The following is a 15,890-nucleotide window of genomic DNA, read 5'->3' as shown; positions in this document are numbered from 1 at the left end:
TCATTCTAAAACCTACTTTGTACTACAATTAGCAAGGTAGTGCTCATCTATACTCACCACAAAGCCCCTATCTTTTTATATTCCAACTATCCCTCCTCCTCAAAACCCACACCCATACATCTCTGGGTTTTACTTTGAAGGATCATTATACGTACCACCCCACAAACAACCAGACCACTCCACTGTTCTAGGAGGCAAAGCCCATAAACAAGTTCCGTGGAATCTGGGAGGATTATGTGTTAGTTTGTTTTTGTGTGTGGTTTTCTAACTGCAGTTGTCATCATCGACACTGGTGCTCATATTCATCTATTACATTATTATTACTAGCCACAAGGGCCCTCTCTCCAAAAAAATTGGGCCCATAATATCTGATGCACAAAGGCACATTTTACATCCTATCATTGGCTACAAAGTTGACTAAAATTACATGATTTAGCTGAGGATGAAGCTTCTCGCATCACAGCAAGAAGAGTCTTTAGTCATAAACCTACAACCTAGTATCCCCCTCCATTGTGTATACTTTACGTTGATTTCCTGGTATGGACAACACGTTTGGACCAGCTGTTTTCAATCCAAATGGCCGAAATGGCATTATCACAGCTCCCAGAAACTTTATGCCTCACACTTCAAGGTAGGCAGTATTCTGGCACTATTGAAAGGGTCAAAACTAACTTATGTTACATTGCCTGCCCCTCCAAAACTGTTGGTCACTCCTGGTGATTAGCATTACCAACTATGTCGCGTTTCTCCAACTGGGAACTAGAGGATTTAGTAGATGATGACACTCTGGCTTCCTGTATCAATATCCCAGGTCCTAGCGCCTCAAAAACGTAACTTGCAGATGTAGGTAATGGCCAGTAACATTCAAACTTAAGTTCTGAATTGTGAAATCACATCAGGCACTCAAAGTACTGCAGCTTCAAGTTCAGAAGTTAGTAGAGGAAAATAGGTCGTTAAAGGAGCAGAATAGGTCATTAAAGGAGCAAAATAAGACCTTGGAGGCTAACAAACCAAAGTGTAAAGGATGATCAGAGATACCAGATGAACTCGCTGTTCAGGAGGCAGTCATACAGAAGGAGTCACACAAGTATGGGCTTATGGTTGAGATGTTTCCCAACACAGACATCATGATCAAGCCACGTCAAAAAGAGCCACCCTCATCCAATAGCCCAGAATATTATGCATCTGCCATAATGCAAGAAAGTGCATTATTAGAAAAACTATATGGCCATTTCTCTATGTAACTCCATCCAATTAGGATTACTAATCACTTCAGTGATCTTGTAAGTGGCCTTCCTGTTTGCGCTCCCATTATTTTTGATCTGTATGATAGCTGAAAATTACTATTGCTGATTCCCGTTCAAACAAAATTAAAAAGATTTGCCCAGTTGCCGGGGATATATTCAATCTCCCTGCAAAGTATTTTACCAATATCAAGTATGATCAAGCTAATGTTGCCAAGATACAGGAGATGCTTGGAGTATCCGCAAACAATCCAAAGTACAAGATTATCCTGCCAATTTTATTTCCGAACTTGAAGGAAGATACAGCATACAGGACAGTTTTTGGCAATTGGGAGATTCTTGTTCAAGTAAGTCCTTATATTCAATGTTTTCACTTGTTATATTCTAACATAAACTTAGCTTTTAAAGGTTGCTCTGTGCGGTAGCACCTCCCTCCATCAGGAAAGTAGTAGCACTGGAGGTGCACACACCAATGTGCAGAACTGGGGTATCTGCAGTGTCACTCCAGGATCAGTTGCTTGGGCTGCAGTTATTGTAAGTTTAATCACAAAATCATAGAAATAATCTTACTCTCTCTGGATATGAATACATTGACAGATTCAGACACTCAGAGTGTTGCTGTAGCCGAGAATCTAGGGCCTTCAGTTGCTCAATCTGGACCTGCCGTTGCTCCTGGCCTAGTAGACGCAGAAGTTGAGGTTTCAGAAGTTTCATTGAGTGCTAATGTGCGAGGGAAAAGAGGAAGGAAAGTTACTGGTACTTTTGGATATCAATGTGCTACTACAAGATCTCAAAAGTAGCTTATATTTCTCTTTGTCTTTAGTACAGTTGGTTAACATGTTCCATTCACATATTGAGCCAGTGTAGCACCCCACACTAAAGCATTGAAAGTTGGCACATACAGATAAGTGCATACTGCAGTGACCTTACAATGGCATAAATTTGTGTATCATATTGAAGCATAATGATATAGTAAATACGGTAGAATAGTGTAGTGGTTATTATGCTCCAATTTGGTAGTAATGTGTAACTGTAATAAAGTACAAGGCCCTTAGTCTGAATCCTGGTAATGTAAGTCAAATAAATGTAATAATGATTGGCATTGTATCTCAGTGATAAGGATTCCATGATAATGTTAGTTTTGGTGATTCTGCACCTTTGTGCTACCTATATATTTTTATTCCTTTCTCTATCTATTCTTCTATCATTCACTATTGATTGTGTTCTCTATTATTTTGCCTTTGTGGCTGCTTTGTTTACCTTTGTTTACAAAACTTCGGACAGTACTGCAGAGTCCAATGCTTCCTATTCTCTAGTTACTCACATTGGACTCTAGGTACTGTAAACCTGTCATACTCTCTAATAATATAGTTACTCACATTGGACTCTAGTTCCAGTCCCTGATTGCTCTCAGCAAGTGGCTAGACACTTCCTTCAAGCTTTGTTCTTAATAGATAATAATAAGAGTTCCCTGATAATGATAAGAATTCCTCAATAATGATTACAAGTTTCCTGATAACAATTATACAAATCATTGATAACAACCACTAGTCCATTGTAAAGATAAAAGGTTCATTTGATAATGTATTTTTCTAATTACAATTTGAGCCTGGCCTGGTAATGACATTGTAGCGCTCATGGCAATTGGCATTGCAAACTGAGATTGTAATGGCCTTTACATAGCAACTCTTTCATTGTATATTTCAAGCAATGACTAATATTTAGGCATTTCAGTGGCTGGCAAGGCATTTAAATAATATTTGATATTTTCTGATATTTTATGCAGGTGTTCAGACATGTCCACAAATACAAGAGTATGTACAAATGTGACAGTGATGCTATGCAAGCCTATAGACATGGTTTGAGATATACTACAGTTCTTTTGGCTGAGCCAAATTAGACCAGTGCTTGGATGTTTTAATTTTGCTTCACTCATCAATTTTGCTTCGCTCATCAATTTTGGTCAGCATTTCTTGCAGCTTCACTTCGAGCTTCTGACCATGTTCAGCAATGCGAAGAAGAACTACAGAAAACTCGTAAACTTGGAGCGGGTCTGAAATGTCATATAACTGGAGGTTCCGCTCCATTAAAAAAATTTTCTATGGTGAGGGATGGTAAGATGTCAATGAGCATATCAATGAACATACTTACTTGTTGCTTGGACGAGTACCAAGCCATTGATACTGCTCCTTCAGACCCAGAGGTGACTAGGCCAAAAAGCGGAAAATCAACGATCCCCAAGGATCTCAGAAAATACAGTGCTGAAACCGTATACATTCGAGACTGGTTCAAAGCCTTGAATGTCGTAGTAACATCTTTTTTCTTGTACTCCGCGGTAAGGACTGGCAATAATAAATCATTGTCTATTTCCCCGTCCTGGGCTGCCTGAAGCTGAACGACATCTTTCGACAGGGTTTCCGAGGACTCGGAGGGTGGTCTCGGAACAGTTGCCGTGAAGACATTGTGCAAGGAGGGATAGGAAGTTGATTTGCTGTTGTCCGTGACCGATGATGGCTGAGGCTCAACGGTCAGATGTCGAGCTGAGTCCGAGTTTGCTGATTTCATTCGAGTTTAGCAAGAGCTCTACGACTCAGCTATTTTTTCTCACCTCTGTCGTTCTTCCCAGTCCCAGATGCCGACTTTTCCGCACCAGGATGTGCTATCAAAGCAAGATTTTTCACGAACTTCCTGCCTTCGGACTGGCCAAGGATTTTAACGATCTTAGCGCAGACGCCTTCAAGGGGTACGACTAGAATTGCATCACATTTTCCACGTGTTGGTTCTTGGTTGGTGCGACGTTCGAGGGCATCGAGCAAGCGGGCCTCTATATCACCCTTGACTTGCTCGACAAATGAAGCAGACTGGTTAAGCGCCTGAAGAGCTTGAGAAGCGACAACTCTGTTTCCCCCATCATAGCCATAGCTGAAGTCTGCTAGCCTGCAATGTGATTCATATTGACGTGCTAGCTTAGAGCGCTCTCGCACGTGATCAGCAGCAGAAGTCCTCATCGCGTCAAGGGCTATATTTCGAGGTGCATTTAAAACACGTTCCAGCCTACGTAAACGATTAGATATGCTTTAGGGCGCGTTGCCTGGTACTTACAACACATCACGGTTTGTGCTACCAGTGTACTTCGAGGTCGTGAAAAATTTGAGTAACAGATTGTCCCAATCATGGCGGCGTTCAGCTTCATTAGAATTACGTTTCGCCGCTGCAAGAGCTCGAGTATATGCACCATCGGAAGATGACAACATAGAGGAGAACCGACTGGAGAGGAGTTCCATGATTTTGGTCTCCAGGTCTGGAACCTCGTTGCCAGCCTGAACATAGTTATTATAATTTTCAAAAAGCATTCTACGATGCCCTTCAATGCTAAGGTCTGATCCAGGTAGGTCACTCTGCATTGACGTGAGTATATAAGACGTGGCACTAAGATCGAGGAAACTAACCAATGTTTTCCAGCTGCTTGGCCAGCAAAATTTAGTCGTCTCGTCGTAAAATTTGATTTTTTCGTTAATCTCTTTGTGTTCCGATTCTGGGTCTTGAGCAAGATCTGCTAACAAGATTCTACCGATCGTGAGAGCTCTTCTATCAAAAAGCCAATTCGTAATCGATAATTCTTCATCTAAGCCATTCTCACTCTTCATCGCAAAACTATCCCAGCTGTCAGTCATGATTTAACACGTTTAATGTATATGCTCTCACCTAGAGTTTGATACATTTGTTTTCGACTCTTTGCTTGCGGAGTACTTGTCGACAGAAAGCTGATTTCCAGCGGGGCTTTTATCTCTAAATATTGTAAGTCACGATTCAACACATGATGTATATGTATATGCTCTCACTTAGAGGTTGATAACATTTTTGTCGACTTTTTGCTTACAGAGTGCTTTGCAACAGAAGATTGACTTGCAGAAAAGCTTTTATCGCTGAATATCAATTTACTATATCATTTCCATCATTACGCTCAAAACTTGCCATGCTCACCTGCTCACTTTGTGGTCACTTTGAGTACCATCACGTTTGACACCGCTTCGAAGAGACTTGGAGCCTCTGGGTTCATCGTGTCCTTCCTCGTGAATAGTATGCAGATTTCTCGAAGACATAGTTGGGGACCAGCAGCTAGGCTGAGAACGTGTAGCGTGTAATGGTGGGGTACGGGGAGGAGAAGAGGAAGTATCGCTGCTTTAAAAAGAAATAAATAAGGATGCATGCCCTGCAACTACAAAACTGAAAATAGTAGGAACCTCGCGCATGTGGACACGTGTACGTCGCATGCCCACCTTGAAACTCGCTCCTTCCATTGTTCTCCTGATTCAGAGGAGATATCGATGAGATCTGATCTCCAGTGCAGGGATGGATCCGCATCGACAGACGTTACTGATGTGGCGTTGATAAGGTCCTTGAAATACGACGATAATCCAAGCACAAATTGGGCCAATGATATGGCGGCCACTGGGTCGGTTAAATCGAATATGCCTAATGACGCCTTAGGCTGAGAGTTTGGGCTGGCACATGCGATATGGACCCCAGGCTAGAGAAGGGTTCAGTCGAGTCATAGAAGAGAGAAGAAGAGCTTACCAAATCTCCGCTCGTCCCAGAATCATGATCCAGCCAACCAAATAAGACTTGGCCAACAGTTCCAGTCCCTTGGAAAATAATTCCGATAATTGGTTGGTCGATGTGCCAAACACGCCGTTGGTAAAGCATACTTGACATGAGAGGGATGATATTATATTCGTCAGCAACCCCAATAATCGGGAGGACGGCGGAGAGATGACGACCGCGTGTGGGAAGAAGATGGGCGTGGATAGGAAATTTCAAAGGATGATTCTTTGAGCTACTCGTGTTTGCCTTCCTCTTCTTCGTAATTTCGCCGTTATCCCCATAGTTTTCGTCTCGTACATGAGAAGAATTGTCATCGCTAGAAGAGCTCGTACAGCTGTCTTGTGAGGAGTGACATGCTGAGCCAGTGTCTTGATCTTCATCCGCTCGATTGACATAGTGGGCTATAATAAGTGATGCAAAGCCGTCGGTGATTGGACCACTGGAGGAAACATCCCGCGAACGAGGCGCGCGTGGCCTGACAAAATATTCATCTTCACTAAAAATTGAAAATAAATCCGCGCGTCAAGTTATCAGAAATATGCAAACTTCAAAAAAAAAAAAAAGAGAAAAGATCATTACAGTATCGATATGTGTTCCGAGCAATGGAGAAATAGATGCTTAAGCATTGTGATCCAAATTGGAATGGTGGGGCGAGGACAACCGTATGCAACCCTGCCACTGAGGGCGCGTAAATCAGACGAGGCCGTCATGACCAAGTCAAACACGACTTTCAAAGACGTAGAGCCGCCAGAATCATAATTCTCGGTCGTTACTATACGATCCTTTGGATGTCCAGATAGAATATCTACAGAATCAGAGGCACAAGGGGACGTGCAAGGGTATGGACCGGTGGCAAGCCAAGATGGGAGGGGCTGAGAAAGTAAGTCTGCGAGCTTCGCTACAGGAGGAGGCCAGTCATAAATATCTTCAAACTCGTGAATCACTGTCGTCGCATCCATGGAGTAGAAGGTTATAGCGGTGGAATATGATGTGTAAGCCCGTGACCTGTTGCGATTGTTCCACTCGAGGCCTCTTGAATCGTGTAATGCCAGTGACTTTGGGTAGTGGAGTTGTTCGAAAAGGAGAAAAGTGGTAGTCTTTAACGTGATTTACAGTATGCAGCAAACCAGATAAAGCCGACCTTGTCAGCTGCACGGAACCAAATATGCGTAACGAGTTCGACTCCGAACATTTATCTTGAACCTGGCATTGTGTTCCCAATTCGGAAGGTCTGGTCCACAACCAAGGGAGTCATCGTTTGTGGGGGTGGGCAGCCTCCGCCAAAAGTGTGTGATGCTTACCTAATATTCCCCTCAAGTTCGCACTATGAAATGACACAGGGAGTAGTTTCGAGCAAGCTGCGTTATATAAGGTGTATTAAGCTCGGAATGTACACATAGCAAGTAGGTATTTGTATTCGTACTGTATGAAGTAATGAATGACTATGTTTTATTAAAAATGCAAAGAAACTAGTGATCGCGAGAATCTTATCATTTGACTGTGCCCCTAGCTCGAGTCCAAGCTTCCATCTTGCTCACGGGGACCACATCCACATGCAGCGTGCATGTTTTGCTGGAGAACGACAGAGATTTGAGCTATCAATATCCTTATGAGGTCCTTCTTCACTATGCCTCACAGGCCCCGAGGTATAGTCGAGTCTTGTACCCGGTGAATCTCCAGTTGAATAATCAGCTTATCCTTGGTGAGCCGATTCAGTTCTTCTTCATTTGGCGTCAGGACCATCGCTGTGGCATTGCATTCAGCCTCTCGGCTTGCCTTCTTCTGTGCTTCCTTCTGCTGCCTCTGCAACCCTCTGCCTCTTTGCTTGGACCTCACCCTCTTCATGCTGAATAATCTCAAGGTGGCACTTCTTCTCGAGGCCAGTGCTATCAATTTCTCTCACGAGGCGCATGGCATGGCAAAAATCTTCTGAGGTGAATGTTGCGTCCACAAACAACTGCGTGTCATTGTGGCGAAATTGTGTGATCACATTGTGCTGATGCATTGATAAGGTAGGTGTTGGAATACAAGCGAGGACAAGCTACTCGCCGCTTCACTAAGCTATTAAACAAACAATAGGATTTCTGTATATACGCTTGTATGTCTACGCTTTAAAGCGGGACAAGGATTTTTGTAAGACTGACGCTTTGGTGCGAGCAGCAGTATATAAGCCGCTCGCGCACAGAGGCTCACTTCAGACCTTTTCTATACGAGTCTGAAGTGAGTACCTCATAGCCTATCCCAACTACAATACTTTACTAATCATGTACCTAAAGATTATTGAACCATAGGTACATGTTCCCGAATATAGACCTTTTCTATACCAGTCTGAAATTATTGACCCATAGGTTATGAGCCCTGTGGCTGTAAAGAAAAACAAAGACGAATCATCTGAAGCAGATTACTCTAACACTAAACTACGAGCTCGAGACTACTCACCAGTCATGTCGCAAACCGAAGCAACTACCTATCATCTGAAGCTGCCCAACCTCAAAGAAGACGGATCTAACTGGCTGATCTACAAACGAAAATTTGAGATCACCATGATGACAAAACTGGATAAACCCGGTCTCTGCCAAAGCAGCCATTGTTCTCCATGGAGCATAGCCACCACTCCATGGAGTCATTATACTGTAGCGAGTAGCACCTCCGACTATAAGTAGTAGGGGGCTTAGTATAGGAATACCTAAGTCGTTTCTATAGCCTCTTGGGCAGTGGCTGAGTTCCACATAGTTTTATTAGGTTATGAGCCCTGGTGCGCAAAACCTATGCAGGAAATAATTCTTGTTTGAAACGGCAACCTCGGAACCATGGCCACAGCACGCGATACATCCGCATGTCCAGTTCTCGCTGGACCCAACAATTTTCAGATATGGAAACTCCGGATCATCTCAAAGCTATGTCAGGAAAAAGTTCTCCGGGTTGTTACTGGAGAGGAGCTTAAGCCCTCACCGGGAAAACCTACCTCCTCGGAGGATCCTGAGATCACCTGGATACTTAAGGATGAGAAGGCACATGGAATCATCCAGGACCACATCTCTGATGCCCTCCTAATGAGGACTGGAGACCTCACCAGCTCCGAGGAGTTATTTGATAAACTTGTCTCACTCCGTCAGACATCCAACATTGCCTCGGCCTCCTATTCATTCCAGCAACTCACCAAATTGTCCTGGGATGGGACATCACCTATCCAGGACCACATTGCAAAAATCCGGACAAATGATTCACACCTCTCCGGAATGAAACTAGGAGTTGATACCAAACTGATGGCTTTCGCTCTTCTCAAATCTCTCCCATGCACTCCTGAATGGCAAATATTTCAGTCATCAGTAATCAACACGATTGAAGAAAATAAACTTACCTTTGATGCAGTTGAGATCCGGATCACTGCAGAAGTTGCACGACAGTCAGGGAAGGCCCCTCGAGGTTCCGAATCAGCACTCAAATCCGAGGAGAAATGGTGTAACTTCCACAAAGCCAAATCACACAACACCTTGGAGTGTCAAACACTTCAGTCAGCTGAAAAAGGTCAAAGGAAGAAGGGAAAGGAAAGACACAAGGATAAAGGAAAAGAGAAGGAAAAGGCAAATACAGCAGAGCAATCATCTGGATCTGACTCCGAGGAGGAACAGAGTTATATTGCATTGGAACATGTATATATTTCCAAGCCCCTTGCTAAACGCATTCAAGCTTACCTTGTGTCGGAACCCAGTAAGACCAAAACAACAATTATTATTGACTCCAGAGCAACATCCCACATGGTCCCTCACCGCTCCTGGTTTGAGCCAGGAACATACCATGTTCTGCATCCTCCAAGGACAATCAGTTTTGGGGATGAATCCTCTGTAAATGCCATTGGGATTGGAACAGTAATCCTACAAGCAACTGTTGGCAAAAAGGACTACAATATTGCACTGTCAAATGTCTTACTTGTGCCAAACTTCATGTTAGCACTCGTCTCTGTCCACAAATTGTCCAAAACGGGGTTATCAACACTTTTTCCAGCAGGGTCAAATGCTTGTGAAGTTCGGAAAAAGGAGGAACTTATCCTCACTGCGTTACACAAGCGAGGACTTTATCACATCCAAGCAAAACCCAAAATCAACCCGGAGTCAGCTTTTGCAGCAGTAGATGTACATTTATTGCACAGGAGAATGGGACACATTGGAATGGACCGCTTGCAACGAATGGTTACAAAAAGACAGCTCCAGGACATAGACACCCTTGCCAGAACCCCGGAGTTTTGTGAACCTTGTGCTTTAGGAAAAATGAAGAAATTACCTTTCAAGTCCACTGGAGGAAACCGAGCCAAGCGCCCCATACAAATTGTGCACACATATATTGGAGGACCAATCAAACCAACTTACAGGGAGGGTTTTTGGTACTGGATTATTATTGTAGATGATTTCTCCAAATTTCCATGAATATACTTCCTAAAACATAAAAGTGAAGCACTGGAATGATACAAGCAATGGAAAGAAGATGTCCAAACATTCTTCCGAACCCATTTGGGAAAAGAAAACTTCACTCCACTATACACAGAATTCCTCCGGAGCGATGGGGGAGGAGAATATACTGGCAATGCATTCAAAAATCAACTCCAAGGAGATGGTGTTATCCAAGAAACAAAACTACAGCTGCAGATACTCCGGGATAAAATGGCATTGCAGAACACATGAATCAGACATTGGCTACATTAGCAACCACTATGTTCCATGATTCCAAGCTCCCAAAGTCATTTTGGGTAGATGCCATGCAAACAGCTGCAGATATCACAGCATGCAGCCCAGCATCAGGACTCCATGGAAAGACCCCATATGAAATACTGTTTAAAAGGAGAGTTGATCCAACTTTGTTTTGCCCTTTTGGATGCCAAGCATATGCTTTGATTCCGAAAGACAAAAGGCAAGGGAAGTTTTACTCCAAGGTGCGCAAAGCCATAATGATTGGCTACACACATGGAATGGAAGCCTACAAACTCCTAGACACTGAAAAACAAACTGTGTTTTCCAGTCGGCATGACATATTCAATGAATCTGGAAAGGTACAAAAGGACAACACTGCTTCCTGGAACACAGACACTAGCACAGATCAGTGGGAGGGACTCATTCCAGAGAATGCTCACTATCCAGACCAAAATACATTGGAGGAGGATGATCCTGACCCTTGGATCCGAGATTTAAATGAATTGCAAATCTCCAAGGAGATGTTCCACAAGCAATGGGACCATATCAGCATGAAGATGTTCCAAGAGCAGTGGGAGCACCTGATCAGCTAAGACACCCTCCACAACAGTCTCTACAACCAAGACCTGAACACTGGCCATCTTCAGAACGGAAAGCCAAAGTAGAGTCACAGTCAGTGGGAGGACAGCCCATCAATGTACAGCCAGCTGATGTGGAAGAAGTCCGAATACAGCTAGACAACCTGTCCATTGGATCAGCTTCTGGAAGGCATACAACACCTCTGAGGAGTCATCCAACACCTCCATGGAGTCATACAACGCCTCCGAGGAGTGATTCAACACCTTTAGGAGTGAGTGGGGCAACAAATACACAAATGCGTCTACTCCCTGGAGTACCTGCACAAGTTCCTAAAAGAGCAGTCATGCCTGTGAAGTCCTAGGAGTACGCAGAAGCAGTCGCCAGACCCGTCCTGCAGACAAAAACCGAGATTATCAAAGGACTCTAGATGAGGAACAGTCTTGAAACAAGCAGCATGACAACTCCATGGAGAAACCTAACACTCCTGAGGTTCATGAAGAACCATCTGATACAGAGGAGATATTCTTTGCTGGAATAGCAAGTACCGGTCCATCTAACACAGACCTTCCAAGGACACTAAAGGAAGCCTTATCACGCCGGATGGAGAATTATGGAAGTCTGCCTTGGAGGAGGAACTCCTAAGTCTCAATAATAATGCAGTATATGACACTGTTCCACTTCCGAAGGGGGTGAAACCCATCACATCAAAACCTGTGTTCCGGATCAAGTTTGATCAAAATGGAAACATTGAGAGATACAAACTCCGGATTGTTGCACGAGGTTTTACTCAAAGGGAGGGCATTGATTACCAGGAGGTTTTTGCTCCGGTTGCAAACTTAGAGTTAATCTGAATTATTCTAGCCCTGGCAGCAAAGTACAACCTAGAACTTGATCAAATGGACGTATCCACAGCTTATCTCATCTTAATGGAGAACTTGAAGAAGAACTATACATGCTTCCTCCAATGGGTGTTCCTATCCAACCTGGATACTGCTGGAGATTGCAGAAATTCATCTACAGGTTAAAACAAGCTGGTCGTACATGGAACAAAACTTTTGATCGCAAGCTCCAGGAGCTTGGTTTCACAAGACTAAATGCAGAAACATGTCTCTATGTATTCCGGGACAACAAACAAATATGCTTTGTTGTTGTCTATGTAGATGACGTCCTCCTAGGAGCTTCATCCCAGAAATTCATGGATATCACAAAAGCCAAACTTGAATCCATATTCAAAATGCGGGACCTTGGAGAAGCAGAATACATCCTCGGAATAAAAATCCAACGTGATTGTTCAAACAAAACAATATCCCTATTGCAACACCAATACATTGACACAGTCCTGGAGCGTACTGGAATGAAGAACTGCAAACCTGTATGGAAACCAATGGCCCATGGATTAAAACTTCTCGCAAATGCTCCAGGGGAAGATATTGTGCAACACGAGATGCATATTGAAGGGCGCCAAGTGTTATACCTCTCAATTATAGGCTCCCTCATGTATGCCATGCTCGGAACCCGCCCAGACATTGCCTACATTGTTGGAATACTAAGCAGACATAGCTCAGCTCCAAGGAGTCATCACTGGGAAGCTGCAAAATGTGTCCTCCGATATCTGAAAGCAACCAAGGACATGGAACTACAATATGATGGCACAGATGTCTCCATGGACATAGATTTCTATGGATATTCAGATGCAGATTGGTCTGGAGATTGAGACACGTCTCGATCAACATCAGGCTTTGTTTTTATCACCATCCGAGGAGCAATTTCCTGGACAAGCAAAAGACAAAGCATGGTAGCTTTATCCTCCACAGAGTCAGAATACATTGGATTGAGCAATGCTGGACAACACCTTGCATGGCTTTGGACATTTTTTGAAGAAATTGGACATGCTCAAAATGGACCTACAACATTGCACTGTGACAATCAAGCAGCTATCATTCTTACACGAGATCCACAGTTCCGTGCTCGCACAAAACACATTCAACGGAAATATCATTTTATCCGAGATGACTTAGTTTCAAAGGGGGAGGCAGTAATCAGATACATTTCTACAGGAGATATGGTTGCAGACATTCTCACTAAACCCCTCACTCATGAAAAACACTGGAAATGCTCTAAAGCTATGGGAATACGGTTGCACTCAAGTGGGAGTGACAAAACCGGTGTTGATGATGAGAACTGTTGTTAGAAAACCACACACAAAAACAAACTAACAAACAATCCTCCCAGATTCCACGGAACTTGTTTATGGGCTTTGCCTCCTAAAACAGTGGGTGCTCTGGTTGTTTGTGGGGTGGTATGTATGAAGATCCTTCAAAGTAAAACCCAGAGATGTATGGGTGTGGGTTTTGAGGAGGAGGGATAGTTGAATTTATAGAAGATAGGGGCTTAGTGACGAGTATAGATGAGCACTACCTTGCTAATTGTAGCACAAGATAGGTTTGAGAACGACAAGGATGAAGAGGTGACGAGGCTCCCAGTGATAGCAGGCTCCTGACGCACAAACTGTAGTGCTCAGAAGGACTCTAATTGAAAGGGATGATAAAGACTTTAAAAGTGACAAGTGACAATAACAGCAGTTAACAGTAGTAGCAGTGGGAAATGTTGTGACCACACTGGATCACAAGTAGCAGTAAGAAGTGGACTTAAGATTAGAGAAGAAGTCTGGAATCGAGTTCTTTGTTGTTTTTACAAGGTAAAATACAGGGGTTTATATAGTGAAAAGAAAGGTAGGCTATGCACAGTATAGCTGCGCAAAAAGAATGAGAAGGAACATGAAGGAAGGAATGTATGCTGATGAATCCTGCGTAGTTGATACAGGATAAGATTGTCAAAATAAGGGAAAGAAAGAGATAGAACAATGAATGCTATGTAAGTAATGGTACAGGTTTGTACAGTCATAAAAATAAAGTCCAATAAGAGAAAAAGAGCAAGAAAATCGTGATGTCATAAGAAGATGCAGTAAAAAGAGTATAAAGAAAAAAAAACAATATCAGTATCAACACAGTTCCTTTATTGTAAGTCAGGCATTCTAAAAAAATATGTGTCCATAAAATGATTCAAAAATCAAAATAATTACACTGTAAATGAATGTTCTGCTGAAAAAAAAGAAACTGGAGCCACCGGTCCACCACCTAGTCCAAATCTGACAATTCCATGGCTTTACCAATGGACTGGTTGTACTGGACCACCTGGTCAAGCGAGGGAGGGAGGGGAGTAGTTCCAATTTGGAACAAGTGAGTCCCAGGCAGCGTGTGGTAGCTGTAGCTGTAGCGAAGACGATGGACAAAAGATAAGTGCACCCAAGTGAATGGGACAGCGATAAACATGGGCAACGCAAGGGGATGAACCTTCTCCAGCTCAAAAACTACCCACCCACGCTCCAACCAGGCAAGACGAGCGACCAATGTTTTGATGGTATATGATGGCAAATTGACGTCATGAAGATGGACCTGTTGCCCTATTTGGACCGGCCGCCGGGGCTTTGCTGATATCAGCAGTGGCACGTGGTAGTCGACAGATCGGCGATGGAAGCGGATAGGAAGTGGTGACATCAGAAATGGTGGGGGAGCAAAGAAGATGAGGAGGAGGAGGGTGGAGGTGACGAGTAGGTGAACTAAAATGGGGATTCAGAAATGACCGTCAGGTGAGAATAAAAAGGAGAGGAAGGGTCCCATGGTGGGGCTAAGAAAAGGAAGGGGAGTGAAGGAAACGACAAAAACGAGGGCGCAATGCAATGTGTAGCCAGTGGCAACGCGAAAATTTGCCGAAATGCCGAAATGCCGAAAGTACCAAATGGAAAAGCAAAGGTGAGCGTGACTGAATTGCCTAATAGAGGTGGTGCTGATCAGCCACAGATTTGAAAAAGGCAATATTGATTACTATTCCACGTGGCACTGTGCCTGTGTGGCGCAAAGGCAAGTTTTTTTGAATATTCGCTTCATTCTTGACACCTGTCCATGCTACCAATCAATTTTGGTGCATGACATCCACGAACAACTTGAAATTGCAACTGTCCCCAGTTGCTTCCATAAAGGTAGGGTCATATGAAACAAAACATGGCAACTCATTAAGGGGTCATGTCAGCATGAAATTCGTTCAGGTAGGTCATTAATTGTTATCTTCATCGTCCGAGTTGTCATGTTCATAGTCAGGTTCATCTTCTGGTTCATCTAGGTCGTTATCATGGTCATCCAGTTCGTCTAAGAGGGGCATAGAGTGGCGGTTGAAATAGGGAAGTAGGCGAAATGCTGCAATTCCTCTTCGTGATACTGATCCATCCATTTCTTTTAGAACATATGATCCTCCTTTAGTACGTCGCACAACTTCATAAGGGCCATTGTAACAAGGCTTTGCTTTACGATCCAGCTCCTTCTCAACCTGAGTATTCCGCACTAGAACAAGCTCTCCAGGCTGGTATTCATTCTTGAACATCCTTCGTGCATAGAGTTTCTCAAACTGCGCTTTAGATCTGAGACGAGTTTTGCGTATAGTGAGTGCAGCTTGTTGCAAATCATCCTGTTGTAACAACCAAGAGTGAATTACTCCGGCGCACACAGAACACACTATAGAGAAGATGAAGTTGGGGAGTGGTTACCCCTTAGGCTGCAGTGAGTTAGTTGGTATACAACAGGAGGACTCGCTGAGGAGTCTCCTGGATCTATTGGGGTATATATACAACTACAGGTTGTTTGTACATGTGTACTATACAGTTGATGAAGGCAGTGGCTGATGATGTCATAGGGCCTAGCCCATATGGCCAGCTCCACTGCAT

At 43.5% G+C, this 15,890-nt stretch overlaps 4 protein-coding genes across 4 annotated transcripts; 1 reads left to right on the top strand and 3 right to left on the bottom strand.

The window, feature by feature from the left end:
* Nucleotides 1-3,012: 3,012 nt before the first annotated feature.
* On the bottom strand, nt 3,013-6,330 carry SERLADRAFT_456323 (uncharacterized protein; the record flags this gene model as incomplete). The annotated part of the gene is made up of 10 exons (XM_007313180.1): nt 3,013-3,799; nt 3,853-4,138; nt 4,166-4,298; nt 4,347-4,642; nt 4,694-4,898; nt 4,950-5,033; nt 5,087-5,170; nt 5,229-5,426; nt 5,489-5,775; nt 5,823-6,330. The coding sequence occupies 10 exons, from the start codon at nt 5,958-5,960 to the stop codon at nt 3,306-3,308; spliced, it is 2,205 nt and encodes a 734-aa protein (XP_007313242.1).
* A 71-nt stretch (nt 6,331-6,401) lies between these two features.
* On the top strand, nt 6,402-6,717 carry SERLADRAFT_377355 (uncharacterized protein; the record flags this gene model as incomplete). The annotated part of the gene is made up of 1 exon (XM_007313179.1): nt 6,402-6,717. One exon carries the CDS (start codon nt 6,438-6,440, stop codon nt 6,606-6,608), a length of 171 nt encoding a protein of 56 aa, XP_007313241.1.
* A 480-nt stretch (nt 6,718-7,197) lies between these two features.
* Nucleotides 7,198-7,784, bottom strand: SERLADRAFT_377354 (uncharacterized protein; the record flags this gene model as incomplete). The annotated part of the gene is made up of 3 exons (XM_007313178.1): nt 7,198-7,252; nt 7,316-7,551; nt 7,613-7,784. Coding segments are annotated over 2 exons (163 nt in total), but the record flags the coding sequence as incomplete, so codon positions are not given.
* A 7,553-nt stretch (nt 7,785-15,337) lies between these two features.
* SERLADRAFT_339807 (uncharacterized protein) lies at nt 15,338-15,550 on the bottom strand (the record flags this gene model as incomplete). Its single annotated transcript, XM_007313177.1, has 1 exon — nt 15,338-15,550. A coding segment is annotated over one exon (213 nt), but the record flags the coding sequence as incomplete, so codon positions are not given.
* Between the last annotated feature and the right edge of the window lie 340 nt (nt 15,551-15,890).

The sequence above is a fragment of the Serpula lacrymans genome (assembly GCF_000218685.1).
Source record: "Serpula lacrymans var. lacrymans S7.9 unplaced genomic scaffold SERLAscaffold_2, whole genome shotgun sequence".
In the NCBI taxonomy this organism is placed as follows: domain Eukaryota; kingdom Fungi; phylum Basidiomycota; class Agaricomycetes; order Boletales; family Serpulaceae; genus Serpula; species Serpula lacrymans.
Note: the sequence above shows the minus strand (reverse complement) of the source record. Positions and strands in the feature narration are given on the sequence as shown.